Here is a 25,630-nt window from a genome sequence, read left to right on the forward strand (position 1 = left end):
ACACTGATCTGTTCTGTTCTGTTTGGGTGTTGTGGTTGCAATTTGAGCACAAAGCAAACATTCGTAATTGCAAAAGCCCTCTGAGGCTTCCTGGTGACATTGGATTGTTTCTCTTCTGCTCAAATACGATTTTTTGGGGATGTTTCCGGTTTTTAACTTTCTTAATCGAGCCAAAATTTCACCTTAAAGTCCAATCATTGTTTGATGTATGTTTAAAGCATTCCCAGTGGTCTTTTGATTTTGACTACCGTATTTTCCGGACTATAAGTAGCCCTTTAATTTCATAGTTTGGCAAGGGGTGCGACTTATACACTGCAGCGAATTATATTAGAAATAAATTGAAATAAATACATTGTTAACCCTCCTGTTATGTTCATTTGTAAGGAACAGAGATGATGTTTCTGGGTCAATTTGATGTATGAGGTATGTTAAGTGTTAAGAGTATGTTAAGTGACTCACAGAATCAGCAAACTTTTTTTACAGTAAGATCTTGAAGGCTAACAACATAATATTCTATTTTCCAATGATTTCATAGATTCAGAAATGCAATAAAAATAACAACTGTTTCTACAAATACAGGATGAAAACAGAGTATTAGTTGGCCAATGATGCTTCATGAAAGGAATAAATAAATAAGTATGAGAAAGAATTACTGTGAAATAATGAGATAAACAGTCTGCTATGATTGCGTAATATGAGGTTGTGCAAGTTATTAGTTCTTTGTCTCAGATTTTGTCAAATAAATTTCCCATCAAAATGCGACTTATAGTCCAGTGCGACTTATCTGTGTTTTTTCTACTTTATAATGCATTTTTGGGCTGGTGCGACTTATACTCCGCAGCGACTTATAGTCCGGAAAATACGGTATGTCGTTTTAAGACAAAATCCAAAAACCTGTTTCATTTTGTAGGACAGAGTTTCTGCAGAGCACAAGTAGCTCATTAGAAATTTGCCTCTGAGTTGTGGATAGGACTGTTAGCACGGAGTGAGCCGACCGCCTTCCCCATTATCCATCTGTTTACACGCTCTCTCACTAGTTCACAACCCCAAATCAACCTAACCTAACCTAACCTAACAAGAAAATGTTGTGCAACCTTGGCGCAATCCAGCTGTACAGCATTGAGGCAGATTCCATCTCAGACGAGGAAAACGAAGACGTTCATGGATCTATTTGTCTACAAGTGGATCAGAATGGAGCGGAGCAGGGAGCTTGTCACAAATACACTCTTTTGTGTCTGTTCCTGATTCCCAACATTCTCAGATAAAAACATATTCAAAATGCAATCATTAGTAAAATGCCACAAAAACTTTTTAAAATCTCCCAAAACATAATTTTCATCGGCGTGGAACTCTAAATAAGAAAAATCTGAGATGAATGCCTATTATTTGACTAACTTTGCAAGAAGGAGTGTGTATTTAATTAAACCAGCTGTCAACCAAGAAGAAAATAATTTCGCGCTCTGCAGTTACATCAGACACTCTGCTTTTGCAACAAACCATGCAGTTAATGTTTTTGTGTGTGGGTGGAGTGGCGTATGTGTTCTGAGTGGGAGCGAGGCCACAGCCGGGGTCTCTCTGAACTCCATCCTCAAGCCTTTTTCCACATCTCACTGTCAGACCTCTTTCCACCATCTGTGAGCTCCTCGCAAGGCTCATCCTCGGTGTTTATTTCGAGTTTGTATGCTTTTGAATTTCACATGAAGCAGTTAACAAGTTCTTGCTTTGGCTCATCTGTGAAGGCAAAGTGTTGGAAACCATCTTCAAGCCACAGAAACGGATTCTTCCAGCTGTACGTGCTTAAACTTGCTCACAAAAACCAAAACGTTTGCTTTTGATGGCGGGATTAAACTGCTATTTTGGGCCAAATAAACAAATAAAATCACATCAACCCATCCAATGTATTCTAAAATGGCATTCTGGTTACATTTGGAGCTGTTGGGAGTCCAAAAAAATAAAGAAAATCTAGAATATGACTCTGCTGCCTCCTAGAGGTGAGATATGGAATTAATATTAGACGTTATGGAAAGATAAGATAAGACAAGACAAGACAAAAATTATTTTTGCAGCACGAGCATTTGACACTATAGACTGTAAAAAAGACTTCAAGGCAAAAAATCAATAAATAAACAATCAATGCTCAAGTAAACAGAAAATGCAGAGAAAAAACAGACGAACTGGATTCAAATGCCTAAAGAAAATAAACGGGAATTTACTATTTTATTGAAAATAATGTTGGAAAAATCTCTTAAAATGTGCAAATCCTTATGAAAGCCATTCAAAAAAATACGTATTTATCAAAATACAAATTAATGTGTATGAACATTTCAATAAAGAATTAAAATAAAAGAATGAATAAATGCAGAAACCTGAATTTAAGTCAAAAAAACCAGCTGAAAAGGAGACAGACAAAGTGGAAAAAGATACAGTGAGTAATTTCACGTTTTCATGTAATGTATGGTTGCTTTAGCCTATATTAAACCTTTACAAAAGCACTTAAAAGTGTGAACGCCGAATTATTTCATTCAGTTTTTCATGTTTGCATCTTAAAATATCAGAGCCTGCATGGATCTGCACTGCCATCTAGTGGCAAGAAACTGAAAAAACTACCTCAGCATGAAATACTGTTGGAAATGCTTTAATCTTTCCATTAACCCTTGTGCTATCCTAGGCACTTTACCATTGGGAGTGGGATCATCTAGACCCCACTAGACAGTGCGCTGAACCTTTTCTTTTCAATGATTTGTGATCTTCAATGGTGTCCATGGATTACATGAAATCCTCTTCACCTTTATCCACCTTTGTCATGGTAGGGAGAACACGTCAATGGTCATCTTGACCTCATAGGACAGCACAAGGGTTAAAAAGGTATTTATATTGAAATACACGCTAAAGTGTTAGAGGATCTGCTCTAAGTGTGGTAAGTGTTGATTCTAAAGGGCTAAGAAGAAGCAGTGCAGCCATGTTAGTGGCTTTGCCTGAAGCGCTTGATCCTGCTGGCTTGGAGCTTTCCCCGGGCCGTCCTGATCTTTCTGTTTGTTCTCAACAAAGCATCTGAAACCCAGAGCAACATCCAGACCTCTCTGAACCAAACCTTCATATAAAATGTACCCGCTACAGTAATTTACATGAAATTGCTTATAAGCAACATGTGTATCACTTCATTACTTTATTTACTTTATTAACTTTTGCCTTACATAAATACTTTGAAAGACATTTTTCTTTTTCAGCATTTTACATTTTTTGCTTCAAAGTTCATCTCTCTGCCCATTGAAAGCTTTTAAAAGAGGAACCCTCACGCTCTAGAAGCAATGAGAACATTGTTAACTCAAATGGTTTTGGTTTTTAAAGATATTCCCTTTATGGAAGCATTTCTTTAGCATAATTAAAAATAAAAGTCAAAACCAGAAATATTTTTTCATTTTCCAAATTAAGCTGCATTTTTTGACTCAAAATTAAAATGAAAAATCAATCCTTAAAAATGCTTTTCATTTTCTTCTTAAACACTGCTTATACTGTCACTAAATTAAAATGATAAGGAAAATGGTATTTGACATTTCATTTTCAAAAAGATCTCTGGTAAATATGTAGCAAAATTCAGTTAGAAATGTCTAATTTGACGATTAAATGGATTAACAGAAATGCTTTTTCATTTTCTACATGCTAGGAGCAGTGCAGCCAGGCTTGTAGCCTTGTGTTAGTGGCAGGGGGAGAGGGCTTTGTGACAGTTGTGCACTCCTGATGATTGTACACAGTTTCTGTGTACCATGAAGAAAAGAATGTGCATAAAACCCAATAAAATATGGAGACTAAAGAATAGGGGTGGAAAATTTAGTGATTCTAGAGACCCTAAAGCAAAGAATCCATCTTTATTAACAAAGTACTTTACATCCAAGAGACCGAGGTGCTCCACAGGTTGACTACATGAAAGTACACAACACTAAATAGTCAAATGTGCTGAAATGCTAAAATAGGAGTTATGACACAAACTTAAAATAATACAAATTTAACAATGGGAGTTGGGTCATCTAGACCCACTAGACAGTGCGCTGAACCTTTTTTCTTCAATGATTTGTGATCTTCACTGGTGTCCATGGATTACATGAAATCTTTCCACCTTTATCCACCTTTGTCATGGTAGGGAGAACACGTCAATGTAAGGGTGGGGTCATCTAAGATAGCACAAGGGTTAACAGTTACATTGCACACAACCTAAACTCATTCATTCTTCTGAACTGTTAGTTCCCTTTTGGGGTCACGGAGCTGCCAGAAGTGAAGGCTGGGGACACCCTGGACAGGTCGCCAGTCTGTTGCAGGGCCACAATCACAATCGTACACCCATACACCCAAGCTCCACACAGAAAGGTCCCCTGTAGATGTTCTGTTTCAGGTCCAAGACCTGAACTGGAGGCCTTCTTACTGTGAGGCGAGAGCTCTAACGACTGCACCACAGTGCAGCCACAGCCTACACTAAACAAAACTAAAACATTTCTATGATCGACCAAACCCTGTCCAGACTAGAAAACTGTGAAACCACATAAACCTGCACACCAAAAATTGAAAAAAAAAACTTAACTTCAATTGTCAATTGTTTATTGGGATTAAGAGTGCTGTCTGTTTTAAAGCCATGGTTTGAAATGGTTGACTTTAATATCTGACCTAAAGATTCCAGGTCTACAACAGAAGTTTTGGAAGGGCTGCTGAATCGTGACTTCCATCTTTTTTTGTTAAAATTGAGTCAATTTGAAGCCATCCAGGCTTTTATGTCATCAAGACATTTAGCAAAGAAGTGATGGAGAGCTTTTATTCCTTTTCAAAGGCACATAAACATGGATGTCATCAGTGTTATAGTGGAATTTAAATCCAAATCTTCATGGTAAGTTATTTGTCCCTCTGTCTCCCTCTTCTGGTTGTTTTTAGATGTGCATTCCCATTCCTGCTGGTTTCTGTTTTGTCACCACGTGTGGTGCTATCCTAGGCACTTTAACATTGGGAGTTGGGTCATCTAGAACCACTAGACAGTGTTCTAAACCTTTTTTTTCCAATTATTTGTGAACCCCACTGGTGTCCATGGATTACATGAAATCTTTCCACCTTTTTCCACCTTTGTCATGTTAGAAATGACACGTCAATGCAAGGGTGGGGGTCATCTAAGATAGCACAAGGGTTACACGCTCTTTCAACGTGACACAACCTTTCTTTTGTATTCAAGCCATTAAATGCATTACCAGAATGCCTACACAGTGTTAAGAATGAAAAATTAAAAGTTTATGGTCAGTGGTTTGTGGTGTGGACGGCAGTTGTTAGATCTAGAAGTACAAGTGCAGGAGCAGGAGCAGAGCCGAGGGTATGAAGGTATTAATGTTCCAAAATGGACGAGCTTGTAGATTTGATTTGAGAACTTGTAATACAGAATGTGAATACTTGTGCAAAAAAAATCTGCATCTGTGTGTAAAAATCTTCTGCTGTGAACTGACAAATTTCCATTTGCATGTGTTCATTTAGAGTTACAACTTCAAATCTGTGATTACAACTGCTCAAATGTGCTTCTGCGTGTGCTCGAATCTGCTGGCGCAAATCACAAGTGCGCTACAACTGCGCTCTGAATTCTGACACATTCCTTGCGAGAAATTTGTGTCTAAACTGATCTGTGTCCGATAATGGACCTGGGGGGGGGGGGGTTAGAGGAGGCGGAGTCAACCAATCAGAGTGCAGGATTCGGAGAACTTGGTAAAGTTAGAAAGAGCTTCACAGAGTCGGACTTCCTGCTTCAATAACTCTTCTGATAAACTTTCAAATGTGACAGCAAGTCTCTCAATCGTTTTGTATTAACACGGAGAGTGAACTAAAAATGCATTTCTAAAGAAAAAAGTCAGTTTTTCCAGCATTTTAATGAGAAATGATCTCTTTGTGCTTTAAATGCAGACATTTAGTTTAATCCAAATATATTAATAGTAAGTTAAATAATCTCTGAATACTAGCTAGTCTGACATCAAGCCTGTCCAAAGAGGAATGTTATAAGTCTAACTTTGAATGTGGAAACTGTGTTGGCCTCTCTTCCATGAGCTGGGATCTTATTCCATAAAACAGAGGCTTGTTGGCTAAATGCTCTACCTCCAACTGTACTTTTAGAAAGTCTGGAAACCACAAGCAGTCCTGCATTTTGCGAGCGAAGTGTCCTTTTGGGTGATAAGGCACTGTGAGGTCTTTAATACAGGACTGGGCCATACCATTTAAGGCCTTATGGGTTAACAGTAGGATTTTGAACTTGATTCCAGATTCAACTGGGAGCCAGTGAAGTGAAACTAAGCCAGGATTGATGTGTTCTCTTCTGCTAGTTCCTGCTAACAATCTAGCTGGAGTACTCTAAATAAAAGAACATATTGAGTATGTAATTATTCCAACCTAAAACATCCCAAACTCTTTGTTTTTAAACATTTTTTTTACAATCAAACAATTAAAAAGTCATTTCAGTCACAAATAACATATATTAATGGTCTTACAGTTGATTTGTTTCAGTTTTTATTAATAACATTGACATTTTGAATATAAATCTGCATTTAAGAGTTTTTTTTCCCGCCTCAGGTTGTCCCGTTCCCCCTCTGGCTTCTTCGAGCTGAATTGCTGTCCATGGTGCTGAGCAACAGTTTCTCCTCTGGTGACTGTTGGTGGGCCGCGTCCACAGCAACCGACGCTGTTTAGCATTCCCACCACACCGCGTCAGTATCAAATGAATGAATCTGGAGGACTTTTCTCATGTTTCTCTCATGTCACTTTTCATTGCTGAGTCTGAGTCCATTATCACAAATTACCAATAACTGTCGTCCTCATTTAGATGCAAATGAAACCACCAGAATGACCAGGCAACAGGACTTTCAAGGTCACCAATGTGCCATTAAGCTGCTGCTGGTGCTCTGCACCACCATGAAAAAATCGAGTCATCCATCAATGGAGTACTAACGATCCTGCAAAGAAAAAAATGTACTTTAATATCAATTTTCAATTCTGTCACAAGCAGAAAAGATCTTTTTGTTGATAAAGGACACTGACAGATGAAAGGGTGGTCACAAAAAGATCCATTTCTATTCAAACATGAATGAATGACCACAAAAAGTCAATTTTTTACTTCATTTTGTTTTAGTGAGTTTTTTTATGCAAATATGGATCAAATATCAAAAGACTTAGAGGCTTTCATTTCAAATCTGCCATAAAAAAGACTCTTAAAGCTTCAACGCTTCAATCTAAAATACCTGGGACATCTGGTCTTGAACTGACATCAACCAAAATCACCACTAAAGCATTTGCCATAGGTTCAGCTTGAACCAGGAAGCACCAAATATTGCAATTCCAACAAAGACCACTAGAGGCTGGTTGCAGATAGGAGAGATTTTCTGTCAACTCCCATATCAAAAAGTCAAGTTTTGTGCCCAATAAATGTGTTTACAGTTTGACTTTAAGAAACGTTTATTATAAATATGTGTGTACATAGGAAAGGTTAAAAATAAATATTTTTGAACACACTATAGCATGAATTTTCACATATTAAGGGATGTATTTTGATTGGGTCCAGCAGAGTTTCAAACTTTAGTCTCATAAAAAAGCCACTATCAGAGGGTTGTGGAGTCAGGCACTAAGGTTAATGTGACCGTCCCATTTTAGATTTCGTTTTGCAGTGCAGAATACAATTAATGACATCAGAAATGAACTGCCCAGTTTGTAAATGGCTATCATTGTGACCAGTCTACTTTCTGAGAGTGTTTTACACAACAACTGAGATGATAAATGCTTCATTTTCCTGACTTTATCCAACAAAAACGAACACTTCCATAAGCCACAGGATTACAATAACTTTCAATCGATATTCCACTTTATTCAATCGATCCATATCCTTATTATAAACAGTTTCATGGCTGTTGCCTGGTGAAGGCGGAGCTTGCCTGTCCTGTGGCCCTGACGCCTTGCCACACTTGCACACTGCTCCCTGTCTGCTTTATCCCTTACTCCTTACCCACAATGTATTGATGGACAGATCTTCTGCTTAGATTAGTGTAAGAATTTCACTCTTGGATGTAACATTTGTCTTTCCAGCAGACCTAGCAGAAATGTTTTGAAGTTTAAATCATAACCTTCTCAAATTAGCAGCTTGTCCCTTGTATCCCCTCACTTTCTCCCCCTCTCTCTTTTTTCCTTCAACACCCCCCTTTTTGTTTTGTTTTTTGTCTTTCTTTTTCACACTTTTCCCCTCCCTTTTCCCTCTTTAAAAAAGAAAATATATCTTTAAAATATAAAATGTAATAAATAAATAAACAAAAAGGGTTTTATACAAAGATACACCTTGGCTATCCGAAGACGCATAACCCCTTATTGTAATATTAAGACATGTCCAATACAAAAGGTCTTCAGCTTTCATCTGTTTGATCAGTTGTTGGACAGGACAAGTTAAAAGAGAAATAATAAAAATTAAAAAAATTGCTACTTTCAGATCATCTAGAACAGGGCAGCTATTTACTGGTCCTCAAGAGACACGGCACTGTCTGCTTTCCAGATCTTCAAGCCCTGCTGGCTGTGATCAGCTCAATCAGGTGCCTCCACATTTTCATTGAATAAATACATCTGATCCGGGTAACTGGCAGAAAGCGGGGATTGGAGATTTGGAAAACAGACAGGGTAATTGGGCTAGAAGACCAAAAACAAGTAGCTCTCATCTAGAGCCAAAGGTCATATGTCAAATTAGGTTTGGCCACAAATGTACTCCTCAATTTTCTTGTAACACATCAAAAAAACAGTCATTGCTTTACTAAAGCGGCAGCTTTAATGACCCACTCTGATGAAAATCTTGTTTTTGGTGTTGTCAACATAACATTTTTCTAATGATGGAGGACATGTATTAGGAAAACGAATCTTAAAATAGCATTTCTGAGTGTTTTTTATTCAAAGTGTTCTAAATCAGGAGCAGGAGAAAAAAATGCAGTTTAAGCAGAGTTGATTTGTTAAGTAGAAAGTAGGCTGGACAGGCCACAAGCTCTCTGCTCCGCTCCATTTGGATCCATTTACTTGCAGACGACTAGATCCATTTACGTCATGGTTTTCCTCGTCTGAGTTGGAATCTGGATAGAAACTGTACGGCTGGATAGCTTCAATATTGACCTTTTTGTTGCACTTGTACTGTTAGCCTGGGGTTTTGAAGGATTTTAAGCTAGCAGGAGAGCATGAAAACAGAGAGCTCTCATCAACAGGGAGCAAAAGGAAGGCAGTGCCCAATAAAATGACAGTTTATTTTATTTATTTTTTTCACTTTATTTTTGGCTAAAAACTGTATAATCACCATTAAATAACACTGGCAAGATGATCACAGTGAATCTATAATAATATGCTCCTTGATAGTTTATAGTCCCACTTCAGACATCTATAGATGACTGGGGGGGGGGGGGGGTACCAAGTGATCCAAGTGGTCTTTTAATTTTGATGTTTTTAGCCAAAAAAAAAAAAAAAGCTGTGACATTTTCTGGTACATGGTGTCTGCACAGCCGCAGGACTTTATTAGAAATTCACCTCTGAGTTGTGGGCGGTACCGGTGGCGCGGAGTAAGCCTACCTTCGTTACCCATCATCCCTTCATTAATACCCTCTCCCGCTAGCTTACAGCCCCACATACCCCAAGCAAACATTACAGGTGCAACAAAAATGGCGAGCAGTGTTGGAGTTTTGAGCCAACTGCCAGCTTGGAGGAGGAAAACAAAGATGCACATGGAACTCGTCGATGCATCAGAATACTGCGGAGCAGGGAGCTTCTGGCTTGCCGTAGTAGCTTCTACATCACACCTGCAAGCTTTTTCCAACCGCATTTTTTCATCTGTTCCTGATTTACAATGATTCGAATAAAGAAATACAATTTTGAGCTTAATTTTCTCTACGTCTTCCTTTTTCAGCAAAATGCCACAAACATTCCAAATTGAAATATAGACAATATATACATTCTAGTGTTTTAATTGAACCATTAAATATAGGGGGGTGGTAAAATTGTCACCAAAGTAAAAGAAAGTACTAGAAAAGCACACGGGGAAATATTCATTTTGATAACAACAACACGTGCTCCTTCTAAATAAACTAATGTCTCATAAGAGGAGACAAATTATTGAGGGTTCGGCTACGTTCCGGCAGGTCATTTTGATAAAACTTTATTGATAAACGACAACAACTCGTTCTATTTCATAGATGGAGGACAGAAAATGTGAGCGCCGGTGTTTTCCGGGTTTCCGATGCCATATTTGAATGGGTCCATGGTTGATTGGGCTGCTTTGAGGAAGCTGGTCCTCCCGGCGCTCGGAGCGGAGGAGGAGGGCGACTCGAGCTTCAGGCGGAGCGAGAGCTGCCGACGGACACCCGAAAAGACCGCCTCGACTCGATTACCGCCGCAAAAGCCTCGGTTCTCCCGGTAGCCGCGTTTCCGTGTCACGTCCCGGTGAGTCCAGCTCGAGGTCCGTCTTTTTCGGGGGGGAATTTGAGGGCAAACGGCCGCGGCTGGGAGCGAGCGCCGCGGCTCTATACAAAGGCTTTCTTCGCCGGAGAAAATGCCGGGGCTGCAGCAGCCGGGAGGCCCGCCTGTGCCTTCTCGAGACTCGCCTCGCTTCATCCCCTCACTCCTCCGCGCCTCCCCGCTCGTTCACATCGAAAAAACACCACATATTGTGGTACAAAATTCGTTACCGAGACGTAAATGGGGGTTTTAGCCGTTTTCCGCCGAGCCACCGCGGGGTTTTGACAGCCGTGGCCGGTACGAGGAAACATGGTCGCTCTGCGGAGTCTCCTACCGAAGCACGCCGGGCGGCGTGGCGCTCCGTGCCGCTAGAGGGTTTCAGAGACCGCCGCAGCTGGGTCTGCGGCAGCCAGCGCAGAGTTCGGGACAAACAACACAAACATGTCCGCTTATGAAACAAAAAATGGTGGCCTCGAATGTTGACATGTGTGGAAAAACTTTATTCTTTATCAGATAAAGTTGGCACACTGCAGAGTGACGTTTTTAACTTCTGAAGCTGTTATTTTTGTTTTCCCAAAAAGCTGCGTTCGTGTCCACAGCTAGTTTCGATAATCGTACTTTGAGCTATTTCCAGCGGATTTTAATCATCAGTTCGGTGTAGTTTATGTTTTTATGGTGTCCGCGTGAACCGCCTCCCGGTTGCTGCAGGTTGCATGCAGACCTGGAAGCGGGCTTGCAGGGGCGGAGGAACGGTGAGGAGGGACGGGGGCCGAAGGTCCGAGGTGGACATGCTGCAATTTACATTTGTGGAAATATTTAGTTAAAATGGATATTTCTGTAACTATTTTTTCTAAAACAGATTTTCACGTCAGTGTTGCTTTAATTAAAAAAAGAAAGTATATCTCAGATACTTTATTTCCTATTACGTATTTTAAAATATATGTTGAGTCCTACTCTTATTCATCTCTGTTAAACTATTTTCAAAGTGTTCCTAGTGTTTTTAATATGATTATGCTGTTGTTACGCTAAGTAATAATAATAATCATCATTTTTTAAAATCTCTGTCGTTTTCTTGGACATAGGTTTTGCAGAGCAGCAGTAGTTCCATCAGAAAATCACCTCTGAGTTGTGGGTGGGACCACTGGCGCAGAGTAATCGTGTGCCAATATCCCATCATCCCCTTTGTTTATACGGTGCCGCTAGCTTACTTCCCAACCCCAAGCAACTAACATTAGCTGCAACCAATATCGGAGCTATCCAGCCGTACATTTTTGAGCAAGACCATTGTCATATTTTAGGACAAAGTTTCTGGGGACTTGATGCGGACAAGCCCGGCCCTACTTCCCATGATCTCTTTGTTTACATGCACTAGCATACAGCCCCGCACAATCTCAAGCTAGCATGATCGGCGCAACAAAAATGGTGAGCAATATTGGCGCTATCTAGCCGTACAGTTTTGATCCAGATTCCAGCTCAAGCGAGGTAAAATAAGATGCACATGGATCTATTTGTAAATGGATGCACCACAATGGAGCGGGGCAGGGAGATTGTGGCATGCCGTTGTAGCTTATATGTCACAGCTACAAGCTTTTTTAAATGGCATTTTTTGTCTACTTGTGATTCACAACAATTTGAAAAAAGAAATATTTATAAACGTTTTTAATCTTAATTTTCTTTATAAATCCTCCATCAGAAAAATGCTTTAAGAACATGTTAAATATACCAAAAACACAATTTTTAATGGAATGGTTTAGACCCAATCTGATAAAAATCATATTTTTAATAATGCTTTGGGTGTTTAAAGACATAAAAAAAAATTTAGCTTAAAATTGTATTTCTACATATGTTTTATTTTAAATCTTAAATCACTACCACCAATCATCACAAGCATTTGAAATAGCTTGAACGTGTGACGTACAAGTTACAATGGCAACCCACAAGCTCCCTGCTCTGCTCCATTCTGCCCAGGTTTATTTATTTTGATGAAGTTTACTAAAGCGCTTCTGCACGTCTCTATTAAATCCTTCAGAAGTCGGTCAGACTCTCCCAGTGAGAAGCAGCAGCCGTCCCGCTTTGTGGCAGGAGAAAGCCGCTGCTCCATCTGGAACCAGTGGGAGGGGCTTTATAGCGGTAGGGGACACAGTGAAAGAATGAAAAGTAGTAAATTCCTCTAACATCCCCTGATTCTCTGAATCCAAACCGTGAGTTTTGTGATCTGTATCACCCCTAATGCAGAAATGATGTCCTAGAAAACAACCAGTTTTTTGATTTGGGCTAAAAACATCATAATTAAAGGGCCACTGGGAACACTTTGACAATAGATCAAAAGGTGAACAGAAAGGGATTCTTAATTATGTTTTTGTGTATGTATTTTGATTTAAACTGGAAAATGTTATTTGCATATTTTGACTATTTGAATCGTTGAACAAATTGATGAAATTGGAATTGTTTCGTACACTTGTTGGATTATGAGTTAAGTCTGTAGCTCATTCTTTAAATAAAAAATATCTTTGTCTTCTTCTCAGGTTGAACAATGTGAGTGTCAGGGGAGGCAGCCGCACTCCAAAGTTCGAGGACCCCACCGCACTACACTAGAATGTACTTGATGAATGTACCGCCTGTCGCAGCAACGCAAACAGAATGGAGAAGATGTGGCCCACCTGGAGGCTTTAGCCTTCCAATTTGCTTCAATGACTCGGACACGGAGTTGTCCACTAGAGACACGCCTATCTCAGACAAGGTTCAGATGATCATAGACAGCCTTAGGAGCACCCAGTCCTCACTCGACATGGGCGACGAGATTGAGGGAAACGTGCTGCCGGGACAGGATGGTCGCACCCAAGCCTGTGCAGCTGCAGTGGGATCTTATGTGGAGAAGAAGTCCAAAGCTAAAAGCCCTCCTGAAAACCAGCAGACCCGTCCTCCTGCCATGAACAACCACGACAGCAGTGACTCAGACAGTGACGGTTCTGTGGACAGAGGAATTGAGGAAGCAATACTGGAGTACCTGAAGGAGAAAGATGACCACAAACGCAAGGCCGATTCCGACTTTCTTCACTCAGCCAAGATCCCAAGACAACATCCACCCATTCTTGGGATTTTCAAGCACAACTCTGACAGTCACTTGCCCTTAATTTCCTGCAACCAGATCCCAAGAATGATTAAAGCAGAGACCTTAACAACACCGACAACCATACCTTTGAAGAAGTATCTCAAGAACAAGGCTTCTCTGGATGAAAACTTTAACTTGGATAAAAGTCCTTCAACAAACCTTGCAAGTACAAATGAGCCAATCCAGACATCCTCTAAACCAACTGGCCTTTTCAGCAAAACAACCAACACCGTGGTCAAATTCAAGGTAGAAGAAGACACCACTGACTCTAGTAGTGATGACGGAATTGAGGAGGCAATTCAAAAATACCAGTTGGAAAAGAAGGGGCAGCAGAATCAAAAGGAAACTTTGAATCCATCAAGTTTCAAAGAGGAATCCGACTCCACAAGCGATGATGGGATCGAAGAAGCCATTCGCTGCTACCAGCTTGAGCAACAAAAGGAGAAGCCTGTCTTGAAATCCTTCCTGGACAGACAGAAACCCCTCAAGAAGTCATTGGAGCATCCTGTTGGAGGCACAAGTTCAGAGAGCACGAGTAAGCTCAAACTCAAGAAGAAACACAGCAGAGCAGACAAACAGGCCACATCATCAAACAATTCCTTGTCTGTTGTTGGCCCCAAGCCTACTCTTTCCCAAAGCTCAAAGGGAAAGGGAAACAGCTTACTTTGTTTTAGACCAGAATCTTTTGAGGAGCAACCAGCTTACACACCTCCAAAAGTTAACACAACCGCAGAATTGATGTGCGCAGAAGCAATACTGGACATCTCCAAAACTGTTATGCCCGGAGCCTTCCACCACAGCCTCGGCATGAACTCCTGTGGCCTCACAAAGTCTTCAGAGCAGCCGCTTCTTTCCATCAGTGGCCCAATCGAGGAAAGTGAAGACAGTTCCATTGACAGCGAGGATGGCATCGAACAAGAAATCCGTAAATTCCTTGAGCAGAAGGCGCAAATGCACAAACAGTCCCCCGGCTCTCAAGATGTCACTGGTGTGAACGAAACAGAGAAACTGAGGGCAAAGGAAGTTCAAAAGAAACCACAGAGGCTGTCTTTAACACATAGACGAAAGCAGAAGGTTGCACAGAGCATGTTGGGAACAGATCAGGACAAAAAGTCTCCAGCTGAGAGCGCACAGGAATCGATGGAGCTTCCCAGCAGAGGTGCCGCACAAGCCATAGTTGCAGTGCAGAAGACAGACAGAGGTGGAGACAAGAGCAGCTCCCTCGACAGCGACGAGGACCTCGACACCGCCATCAAAGACTTGCTCAAGACTAAGAAGAAGTCCAAGAAAAAGATAAGGGACTTGAAGAGGAAGCCCAGGAAGTGCATCCAAGACGAAGAACCGGCATCGGGAAACTCCTTACCCACAAAGAAATTCAAATCGGAGCCTTTTTTGAAATGTAGCACTTTGACTAAACCACATAAGCAAAAGGAAGAGCTGAAAGACGAGCTTGGATTTATCAAAAAGAATGTTTCCCAACAAAAGCAAACGGATCAAAGCAGAACAGAGACACAGAAAGATGGAAAGGAGTTGCCGCATGTTCAAGAGAAGGACGATAGCAGCTCTGTGGACAGTGACGATAGCATTGAGCTGGAGATCAGAAAGTTTCTGGCTGAGAAAGCTAAAGTTTCCACTACGGAGAAAACTAAAGATGGAGACGTGTCGAGAAACGGCACGGTTATCGTCCAGGCTGCGGGAATCAAGCAGGAATCTCAGCTGGCTGAGGTTTCTACCAAAAGTCCTCCCCTTGGATCTCTCAGTTTCCCGGTTCCGGATACAACACCTCAGCGATTGCAGTCGGTCATCTCTCCAGGCAGCGCTCAGCCACGAGCGTCCTCACTTCAACCCAGCGCCCCCAGCCTTTTGGAACCAGCAGATGGGGCCGGGGCAGCTCGAGTCGAGCAAGGAAGGGCCAGCGTAGTCAAAAAGGAGACCCTTGAGGTGGTCAAAACAGCGGGAAGAGGTCACCCTATCTTTAGCCCCAATCTTTCTCACTCGAGCGCAGAGGCAAACAAATGGCGCCAGAGTTTGGGGCTCCCCCTTTATGACACAAAAGCAGTCAGCAGGACTCCATTTCTCATCAACACCTCGGAGATCAAGGGGACTACTACGTCATCTACGTTTTCCAATCAAAACAAGGGCCCCAAACTGCAGACTTCTGCCGGTTCTTGGTTCGCCTCAAAGACCGGCAGAGCGCCGGCGTCCTGCTCCAAGGAGACGGATGCGAACCCCACGGTCAGACCGCCCGTTCTGAACTTTTATTCTGCTGCCAGGCAGCACCCGACCACGTCGTTTGCACAGAGCCTTTTGCCCGGCCGCAGCTCCCAGTTCTCCCAGGAGAAAGCGAGCACGGTGCACGTGCCCAAAGACAAGAGTGTGTTTGTGGAGCTGGAGACCAACAGGACCAACCACGTTCAGGTTCAAAGCAGGGAAAGGCGCGAGGGCAACGAGAGAGCCCAGATGCCAAATGACAGAAAAGCAGAAGGCAAGAGCATGAAGATAGATGTCAGCACAGACAGAAGGGGGGAGGAGGAGGAGGAGCAGGAGTTTATAGATGAGACAGATTGTGAATCAGACGGCAGGAAAGATCCAGGGAAGAAGCAGGGCTTTTCCGCGTTGTAAGTACCCGCTCTGATCAGAATTCCTCCACCACTTTATCAGTTCATTTCTTTATTGTTCCTCCTGCTATCTCATCACCATACTCCTTATTTATGTAAAGGCTCTAAGGGAAAATTTGTTAATATAACGAAACAAAAAAAAGACTTCTGTTTTTATGTGTTTGTACAATTCTACAGTCGTGTACAGTGGTGTCTTCTTGAATTTATCCATTGTTTTGTGATCTTAGGTTAATCCACATGATCAGTTCTTTAAAAGAGCAATACGGTGGAGTTTTGGTTAAAGAAAGAACCAGAAAGCAAGAAAAATCTGACCATTGTGTTAAAACAAAAGGGCAGCATGTGAGTTAAACCGCTTTCAATTCAAGCCTGATTGTAGTCGAAAATAAAAGGAAATGTACCTGAAGGAAAAAGTCAAATACTCTACGTGCAATAGTTGAAGTCCCAACAGGTATTTAGGCAGAACTCTTTAACATTAGAGAATAAGAATAGCTGACAAGAAACTCCTTTCAAACATTTTGCGAAGCTAATAAGAAGATCTTTGTTGAAGACATGAGTTTAATGTAACGCTTGGACAGATTCTCTGTCAGTCAATTCGCTGATGGACCCGTATTGATCATTCATGCTGGGATTAGGGGCCAACAATAAAGTGTTAAAATGGATAAATGTGGTTAAAAAATGAGGGTAAATTTATTAGTGGAGGGATAAATTATCTGGGGATTGATTTGAATGGAGATCATTTCATTTATTACCATAGTTATTTAGATTTGGAGATGAAAATGGTTCAAACGTTAGAAATAATTTAAAAGGAGCTAGACAAAAAGGGGGTTTGTTATTAAAAACTAAGAATATTTCTGCTTTATATTCTTCAAACAGCCTTTCATTTTTAGCTTGGGACAAAGAAGAGCGTACATATTTTTCTAATTAGAGGTGGACGTCACAGAACATGGATAAGAACAGTTAATTAGAAAATTGCCTTCAATTTTTTAACTCACTTTTATTTCTTTCTAAAAAGCTGTCCAAACGTAGCTCTTCAAAGGACCATAAAAGCATATAATGATGAATTTTCTTATTCAAATTAATTTCAAATAAATCCCTCAATCATTTATCTAATATTTTTGCTTGTTTACACCAATTTTTATTGCTACATTTATCGATTAACTTGCACTTTTATCACCTCATAGCTCCTGTCAGGTCCTTTAAAAAATGTATGGTTTTCTTAAAAAATCCCATCATGCTTTTCTATTTTCTCATCAAAAATTGTATGATTTGTATTTGACAGCTTAGTTTTCAATGAAACCTGCTTGGAGCATCTCTGACGGTTTGGTAGGAAACTCGCATTTCTTTATCTAGCTGAACATGTTGGTGTGTTCATTTTCTATGTGGGAAAAAAAATAAATAAAAAAAGCCTATTTATTTTTGTTTATAAAAAAAACAATCATCACTGAACATGCTGCGCATATCCAGGGTTCTTGTAAATATTTGTAAACTTTTTTTTATTATTATTCTTTCAAAATTTAAGAAATACTTTTCTGTGTCTTTAAAGTGTCCAATAAAGAGTGAAATCTGAGCAAAAGCGGATCTCTTCTTTTTTTATTGTTACTGGGATATAAATTGCTATTTTCAGTCATTGGAGAAGAACAAATCCAGAAAAATAAAGTTTGACTTTTTTTTTAGCCTTTTGGGTTAAAACAATAAAAAAAATTGCATTAAAAGTGCATTAAAGGAATTTTTTTTTTGTATTAATGCTCGCTTTGCCTTAACCAGGTCTCTGTGCAGAACCATAGATCCTGGCATCAGCATCAGTCCGTGCATAGCTCTGACATCAGAGGAGAGAAGCAGGATGTTCAGGAGAAGGTACCTGGTCAGAAAACACAATAAGGTACATAAGAAGAAGGATAGAAAACTTTGTAAAAAAACAGAAAAAGATAAATCCAGCTGGAATGAGTTTTGTGAATATCTTTTCAGGGAGGCTCCTCAATTGTTCCTTTACAATTTGTGAAACGAAAGCTTGACTTTGTTGCAGAGAGCAGGTATGTGGCTTTTCTCCAAGGAATCTAACAAAAAAAAGATTTTATATTTAATATAGTTCTCTTTTGCAGAAAAACAGAGACCCGTACCCTTCAGAGTGGAAGGCGGTGAATTCATTTTGTCTGTGTTCTCCTATTAGCTGCAGGTTATGAAAGAAATATTTTGCACTTTTTGTTGCAGGTTGGGTTTTGTTGCTTAAAATTGTTGTTTACAGTTAAGGCCGGTTTTGATCAAATTATCCTGAGTTTTATATTCTTAATTCTTAAGCTGTTTTGTGTATTTATTTCTCAGATAATCTGAGTTTCCCCTGAATTCTAGGGACATTTAAGGCTATTTGTTCCCAAATAGTCCCCAAAAAATTAGTTTCAGTGATTGTTTGTTGTTTAAATAAAGTTGGAGAGAAAAAAAGTGAAAGACTTATTCTTCTACTACTAGTTTTGTTGCTTTGAGACTGCTGTTGTGCCATTACTGCCACCTGCTGGTTAAAGTAAGTTATTTTTATTCAAAGATTTTTATTGTCATTGTATTCCTACAATGAAATTTTGAAAATGTCATAATTCTGCTTTTTCTCTTGTTTTTTGGACAAAAGGTCATTTGTGTACAATTGTTATTTTTTATTTAAGAAGTGGTTATTCCACAAAATTTGCCTGTTGTAGTGCAAAAATTGCTTTAACTTCAAGGTTAAAATCTAAATAAAGTTTTGTCAGATTTGCTGTCAACACATTTTAATTAAATTGAGTATTTTCAGCAACCAATCTATTTCCTGCTTATAATCTCTTCTCATAACAATTCTAACATGTTGAAATGCTTCTGGTATTTATTATTGCATTACTAAACTGTCTGTTTCTACACTTTTATATTCTTATTTCTCCATCCTTCCACTGGCCACCACACACACAAAAAAAAAAGTATTACGAATTTCTTTGTTTTATAAACCTGTCTGGAAAAAAGCTTCAGAAAAGGCTACATCTTTCATCTTTGAGCATGGCTCCAATAAACAGACCACCTTTGTGTTTTTCCCCATAAATGTATGACTTTGTTCTCGTAATTTACAGTTAGGACTTTTTATTGTAAATTTAGGACTTTAAAGTCGTAATTTAAAAAAAATAAATGTTTGTAAACACCCCCTAAAAATCCGTTTTAGTTTTCAGTTACTCATTTACAGAAATAAAGACTTTTGTGTCTATTACTCTGCACTAAATTTGATCAAGTTAACGTAAAAATTGTTTTTACTTTTTATGTGAAGTCACAAAAGTTATACTGAGTTATAATCCTGGTGGTGTTATTTTTACTTAAAATTCTGCATATCCCTTTTGAGTAGTTTTCAATTTTTAAATCTGATTATTACTGCCTTTGGTTCATGCATCCTGTTGTTTTTTATCATGCTTTGTATATTGTTTAGAAATAAAGCCCAAAAAAAAGTGAATACAGACAATTTTAAGAATGTGTGGTTGGTATCTTTAAATGATTTTGAAAAATCGTAAGGTAAAACTCTACACTTTAAAATTAAAGAATTTCGCTCACCATGCATTGAAAAATGTTCCCTCAAATTAATCATTTGTGGCCATGAATTTTCATTTTGTGTGCACAAATTACTATCGTGTAGCCCAAAAAAATCTGAATTTGATCAGCCTTTTGTGCACACATTAGTATTTTATTTAATTACTTCTACTAATTTGTGAGTTCAAAATACTAATTTGGGCCTGCAAAACAGTTATTGGTGCTTATAATGCTAATTTGTGAAATGGTAATTTGTGTGACAAAGATGGGGACGCTGTGTAAGCCAATGCAATCAATGCGCAGATTTTACGACACTGTTTTGACTTTCGACATGTCAGCGCATGCGCACTCTCCTGACCTTCTGAAGCAGGAAAGTAAGCATGGCGGTTCGTGCTTTCTCAAAAGGTACGTTATTAATGTTTTACGCAGAGATGCTGTTGTTTGTTTTTGATATATATTAAAAATGCGTAAACTTAGCTTCTTGTGCATATTAACAGACGTTTTCTGTTTATTAAAAACATTTGGTATTAGCCTGAAATGTTTGGCTACGGTTATGTCCAACTATAATGGATCTATTTCTTCAGGTCTGTTGGGGATACGACACTCTCGGGGTGTCCTAACTAAGTATTCAAGCGCCGGGCAGACGGTTTCCGCTGCAGCATCGGTCTCATCGCCCCAGCTACAACCTAACGACGCTGCCGGTGAGTACTCTGGATATGCAAAAACTCCGGGATCGCCTGAACTATAATTGATTGTTTTGCTTGCAGAGAAAATCCTCAACCTGCCTCTCGAGAAGCCGGACTTCTTTCGTGTGGCGGAGCTTTTCTCGTTGAAGGATCTATTTGATGCCAGGGTGCACCTGGGCCACAAAAAGGGCTGCAGACACAGGTCAGACCTCAAAATCCTGGTTGACCTTTTTCTATTTTTTTAATCTAAAATGACATACCAACTGTCTGCGTGTTGGGGACAACTGTTTTGTGAAATACTAGAAGTCTTTTCTTTTCTCTTTTATTTTTGGATCATTGATTGAAAATCTGTACTAAAGCTGTTTTATAATCAAATCCACCACGATGACTGAAACGTTTGTGTTCCTCTGTTTAGGCTCATGGAGCCTTATCTATATGGATGCCGTTTGGATCAGGACATCTTCGATCTGGACCAGACGGTGGAGCACCTTCAGCTGGCCCTAAACTTCACTGCCCACATAGCATATCGAGGCGGCATCATCCTCTTCGTCAGCCGCCGCCGCCAGTTTGGCCACTTGGTGGAGAGCACAGCCAAAGACTGCGGGGAGTATGCACACACACGGTACTGGCAGGGCGGCCTCCTCACCAACGCTAACATCCAGTATGGCCCTGGGGTGCGCCTGCCGGACCTCATCATCTTCCTGTCGACCCTCAACAACGTCTTCCAGCAGCACGTCGGTGTCAGAGATGCGGCCAAAATGAACATCCCCACAGTGGGGGTGGTGGACTCGAACTGCAACCCCTGTCTGGTGACGTACCCTGTCCCGGGAAATGATGACACTCCGGTCGCCATGGAGCTGTACTGCCGCTTATTTAAGATGACTATCAACCGCGCCAAAGACAAAAGGAGGCAGATGGAGCTTCTTTATGGCCTGAATGCACCTTCTCCCTCCAACTCATGATGCACTTTGATTTCTCAGTTTGCAACAAAGTAAAAGACTTTTTTTCTTACTGGACAATAAATGTGTCTAAAAGTCGTCATAATAAACCTCTTAAGTCTAAACACAGTTCTTGTTACATGTAACATCAGCTCAATTCCAGACAAAACATTTTTTACAGTTGGATTTCAGCAAAAACTAAACTTGTTCGCTTCTTTGCAGTGCAATAAAAAGACTAATTCATGATTTTTTCAATTGTGTCTCAAAGAACTACAACACAAAACTAACAGTTATTGTGAAAACAATAACAAGTCCTAATGGCTGCCTCAGTCATTTTTCCTTCTTTAATCTGAATTCAATCAATTGTAAGAAAAAACGATTACATTTACAATATTACATTACAATTTATATTATCTTGAGGTCTAAACAGCTGATTTTGGATAAAACATACACTTTTATTTTGACCTATTTTAAATTACAATAATTTTGTAAACTCTGAAACATAAGAATTTAAATGAAAGCCCGTACTGGTTTACTTGAAAAGTTTTGTGTCATTCCATACGCATTTTCAACGCAACAAATTTATCGGACTACCGGTAGTTTAAAAATAAAACCTGACAAGGCGGTAATTTGATATCCGCCAAAATGAAGTTTGGTTCTTCGCAGCTTCCGTACTGGTTTACTGCAGCAATCTTCGATTTGGCCACTGGGGGGAGCAGCTGTCGCCCCAGGTTGCGGTGAGTGGGTGGTTTTAACTTTTTCATGGAAAACAACGGGTTTTTTTTTCTTACTTGCGTCATTATCGATCCGAGTGAAACTGAAACTCCGAACCACTAACACTTTGACGTTTATTTCCCTAAAAGAAGTGACGTTTCCGGTAAACGTTCCATACTGAAAAGTTCCTGCGCGCGTGCTCAGCAGAGCAGCAGGTTATTTAGGTCAGATTAAAACAAATCAGATTAAACGTTTAATAAAGTTTTTATGTTCGTTAAACGTCGCTTTCTTTCGCCGTTAGTTACGCCAAGTTAAGAAAAGAAATCGTGTGAATGCAGTTTTTAAATGGTATTAAAGCAGTTTTAATATATTAATATTTACAACATTCTTGGAGGAAACGCAACAAATAATAAACGTGAGGTTGTAAAAGCACATCACGTGGTATTCAAGTAACTTTTTAGGCAAAACACGAACAATTTTCAGACTTGAAGACTGCATGACTCAATTATATCTTTCTGCAGCACTGATTGAGTAAAAAGAAACAAATTTCATCTTAAAATGTTTACATTCTTTCATTGTAAAGGAAATGTAAGTGTGAATTATTGTGGTTTATTCTAAATTATACTTTCAAAACAAATGGCAAATGTATTTCTTTTCACACACTTCCATAAATACACACACACACACAAATATATTTATATATATATATATATTTTTTTTTTCAATGTATCTGAATTAAAATGTATACACTTGTCCCATATTTGGGGCCTTAAGATTTAAGACTTGGAAGACGTTCGGTTGCTCACATGCAGACTTGACTTCGAGGACCCTTGCTCTGTGATTGAAAAATAAAAATATGTATATAAACTAAATAGAAATAAGCACTACTGAAACAAAGAAAAGCTGTATTTACAGTGCTGTTGCTTTGGGAATCCATAAACACTAAAATATTGTGTTTTTTGATTGTATTTAGTTTTTTCCCGCTGAATGGAAACTTGACCTCAATTTGTTTCCATAAATGTCAAAGTTATCCTCATTTAGCAAAAAGTAACTTGTGATCATGTTGAGACTATTGTAAAAAACAAGTTAATGGACATTTAATGAGTAATATATTACTCAAAATTAATTCTTAGTGGCTCACACCACTTAAATATAGCAAAACCTGTTATGTTTCTGTAATATATTACTTTAGTATTGTGTTACAAATAACTGTGACTCTGCATTTCCCCTCAGAAATGACTGGAAGTGTGAGGATTTGTGTATTTTGTTGTTCTCATTTGTGGACATCAGAGCATCTTGGTTGTGTTTACAGCAGCATTGTTGTCTTCTGTTGCAGTGAGGAGACGCATGGCTCGACTCCCATGAGAAAGAGGCCAGCTGATCACACATGACTGCTTTTTAAAGAATGGTAACTTGTCTTGCCGGGAGCTTGTGACAGTGAAACTCTCTAAGTGGACACATGAGAGTGAACGCTGCCCCTTGAGATGCAGCTCAGGCGTCTGTGCCTCTGCTGTGCATTAGGAGGGCAGAAAGCGACAGGCTCTCGATAGCTCCAGGTCCCCCGTGGTGGACTTTGAGTATGGAACCGGGCCTGACATGTTACTGTGGAGCCAGAACTCCTGTCTCTGATCACTTTTTGTCCAGAATAGTTGAATTAGTTTGTTTTTAACGACAGTTAAACAACAAATCCACAGCAATTTTCAGCCTGTTTAGCTGACTTTCAGTTCATTTTCTTTGTTATTATGGAAGCATATTGCATTCAATTAAATAAATAAATAACAGGGGTTCTTCGTTGTAATTTTTCTTTTAAATTTTGTTTTTCATGCTCTTTTTTTTAAAAAACTATTTAAGCCAAGGCAAGTTTGTTTGTATGGCACAATTCATACACAAAGAAATTCAAAGTGCTTCACAAAACAGGAAAATGCATTAAAATCACAATACACAGCAGTGCATAGATTAAAAACATATATAATCGTTTTAAAATTTACTGTTAAAGAAAGGAAAAGATTTGATGGGCTTTAGCTCGTCGTAGAATGCATTAAAATCAAAACATGTCATAGTGTAAAAATTAAAATCATTCACTCATCTTCTTTACCGTTTTATCCCTTTCGGGGTCACGGGGTTGCTGGAGCCTATCCCGGCCACTTGGGCATAGGCAAGGGATGCCCTGGACTGGGGTCCAGTCCGTCGCGGGTAGAATATCCACAATCACACATTCACTATCATACCTATGGACAATTTAGAGTTGCCAATCAACCTATGAAGCATGTTTTTGGACGGTGGGAGGAAGCCGAAGATCCCGGAGAAAACCCACGCATACATGGGGAGAACATGCAAACTCCACACAGAAAGGTCCCCCATTGATGTAGTTTTTCATGTCCCCCAGCCGGGACTTGAACCGGGGGCCTTCTTAAATTAAAAGCATAAATAATTAAATTAAAAAAACACTTTTTTTTTTTTTTTTAAAGAAATACACTTCCACATGTTTTGACATTTGTCAGTTTTGAATAAGATTACATATACATATTTAAATTTCAGATACTTTTAAAGTCAAAAAGAGTTTTGTCCACATGTTCAAGTTTGTTTGGTATTTAATCCTTAAAGCCACATGCTTTATATTTGTTTTTGATTCAACCAAAGCCATCATTTCTTCCTTTTACAAAAAACAAAATATATACACAACAGGAAGTTTGGTTCACAAAAGTAAAACAAAAGATGGCAGGATTATAAAATGTAAACGTAAACATTTGAAGTACAAGGGACTAAAATATACTGTGGTTGCTTTTCAGATCCGAGCATAGAGGATTTTTGCTGACTTACTGGTTTGATTGGACCTTTCAACCATTAAAATATTCCATGGACCACCAATGGGCTACACATGATGCACCCACTACCGTGCTTTACGGTTGTAGAGATGATGCCTTCCAGAAGTCTAACAACATTTTCTATAATATGTATTTATATATTTTTGTGTGTTTAAAGTTTGCTTTCTGCTTAGTTTTAATTGCCAACTGTGGCCCATTTTTAGGCATTATGTTAGTTTGTAGGGTTTTTTCCTTTTGTCAAATTCATTTTGTGTCTTTTTTTGTTATGGTCATACAAATGTTTAACACTTGAAAGCAAGAAAAATAAAAAGAAAAAATCATTTATGTTTTACTTACTTTTTTTTTTTAGAATAGAGTGACTGAAAATGTAAATAATTATGCAATTTATCTAAGTTGCATGCAATCGCTGGCTAAGCTCAGCTATAACATTTGACCTTCCTGTGATGCTTTTATTTTTTGCAAAGAATATAAAATGGATTTATTAGTCTCCTTGCTGCAAGGGGTTACTTTAAAAATGATTGTACGCATCAGTGTCTTAAAAAACAAGAAAAAGTCCCCATTGACAGTTTATTTATTATACAATTTTATTTTTGCAGTTATTCAAAAAAAATTGAGAAATTAAATTGTTCTCTATAACTGAGAGAAGAATGCATTAAATTACGTTCATTCCTATTTAGGAATAAAGAACAAAAACTTAAAACTGTGAAATTCTTAAAGAACAATAATGAAGAAATGG

At 39.2% G+C, this 25,630-nt stretch overlaps 2 protein-coding genes, 1 long non-coding RNA gene and 1 other non-coding gene across 6 annotated transcripts; 3 read left to right on the top strand and 1 right to left on the bottom strand.

Annotated features, from left to right (window-relative positions):
• Window positions 1-6,496: 6,496 nt before the first annotated feature.
• LOC105355196 lies at window positions 6,497-11,311 on the bottom strand. 2 transcript variants are annotated; one of them, XR_909676.3, is made up of 2 exons: window positions 10,808-11,311; window positions 6,497-6,962 (listed from the first exon to the last, which is right to left on the bottom strand). It is a non-coding gene; the product is annotated as an uncharacterized LOC105355196 (long non-coding RNA). The 2 variants fall into 2 exon arrangements; XR_002874258.1 differs by having other exon boundaries at window positions 10,704-11,311.
• Window positions 10,026-18,980, top strand: ppp1r26 (protein phosphatase 1 regulatory subunit 26). 2 transcript variants are annotated; one of them, XM_011481506.3, is made up of 6 exons: window positions 10,026-10,458; window positions 12,503-12,603; window positions 12,999-16,203; window positions 17,968-18,082; window positions 18,169-18,233; window positions 18,303-18,980. In XM_011481506.3, exons 3-6 carry the CDS (start codon window positions 13,070-13,072, stop codon window positions 18,340-18,342), a joined length of 3,354 nt encoding a protein of 1,117 aa, XP_011479808.2. In that variant the 5' UTR covers window positions 10,026-10,458; window positions 12,503-12,603; window positions 12,999-13,069; the 3' UTR covers window positions 18,343-18,980. The 2 variants fall into 2 exon arrangements, with proteins under 2 accessions (XP_011479808.2, XP_011479809.2); XM_011481507.3 differs by lacking the exon at window positions 12,503-12,603 and having other exon boundaries at window positions 10,027-10,458.
• Window positions 18,981-20,027: 1,047 nt separating this feature from the next.
• On the top strand, window positions 20,028-21,610 carry mrps2 (mitochondrial ribosomal protein S2). Its single transcript, XM_004074529.3, has 4 exons — window positions 20,028-20,136; window positions 20,316-20,432; window positions 20,499-20,619; window positions 20,833-21,610. Exons 1-4 carry the CDS (start codon window positions 20,112-20,114, stop codon window positions 21,377-21,379), a joined length of 810 nt encoding a protein of 269 aa, XP_004074577.1. The 5' UTR covers window positions 20,028-20,111; the 3' UTR covers window positions 21,380-21,610.
• A 1,930-nt stretch (window positions 21,611-23,540) lies between these two features.
• LOC111948395 lies at window positions 23,541-23,668 on the top strand. The gene has a single exon (XR_002874387.1). It is a non-coding gene; the product is annotated as a small nucleolar RNA SNORA17 (small nucleolar RNA).
• Window positions 23,669-25,630: the final 1,962 nt, after the last annotated feature.

This window comes from Oryzias latipes, chromosome 12, assembly GCF_002234675.1.
Source record: "Oryzias latipes chromosome 12, ASM223467v1".
Taxonomy (NCBI): domain Eukaryota; kingdom Metazoa; phylum Chordata; class Actinopteri; order Beloniformes; family Adrianichthyidae; genus Oryzias; species Oryzias latipes.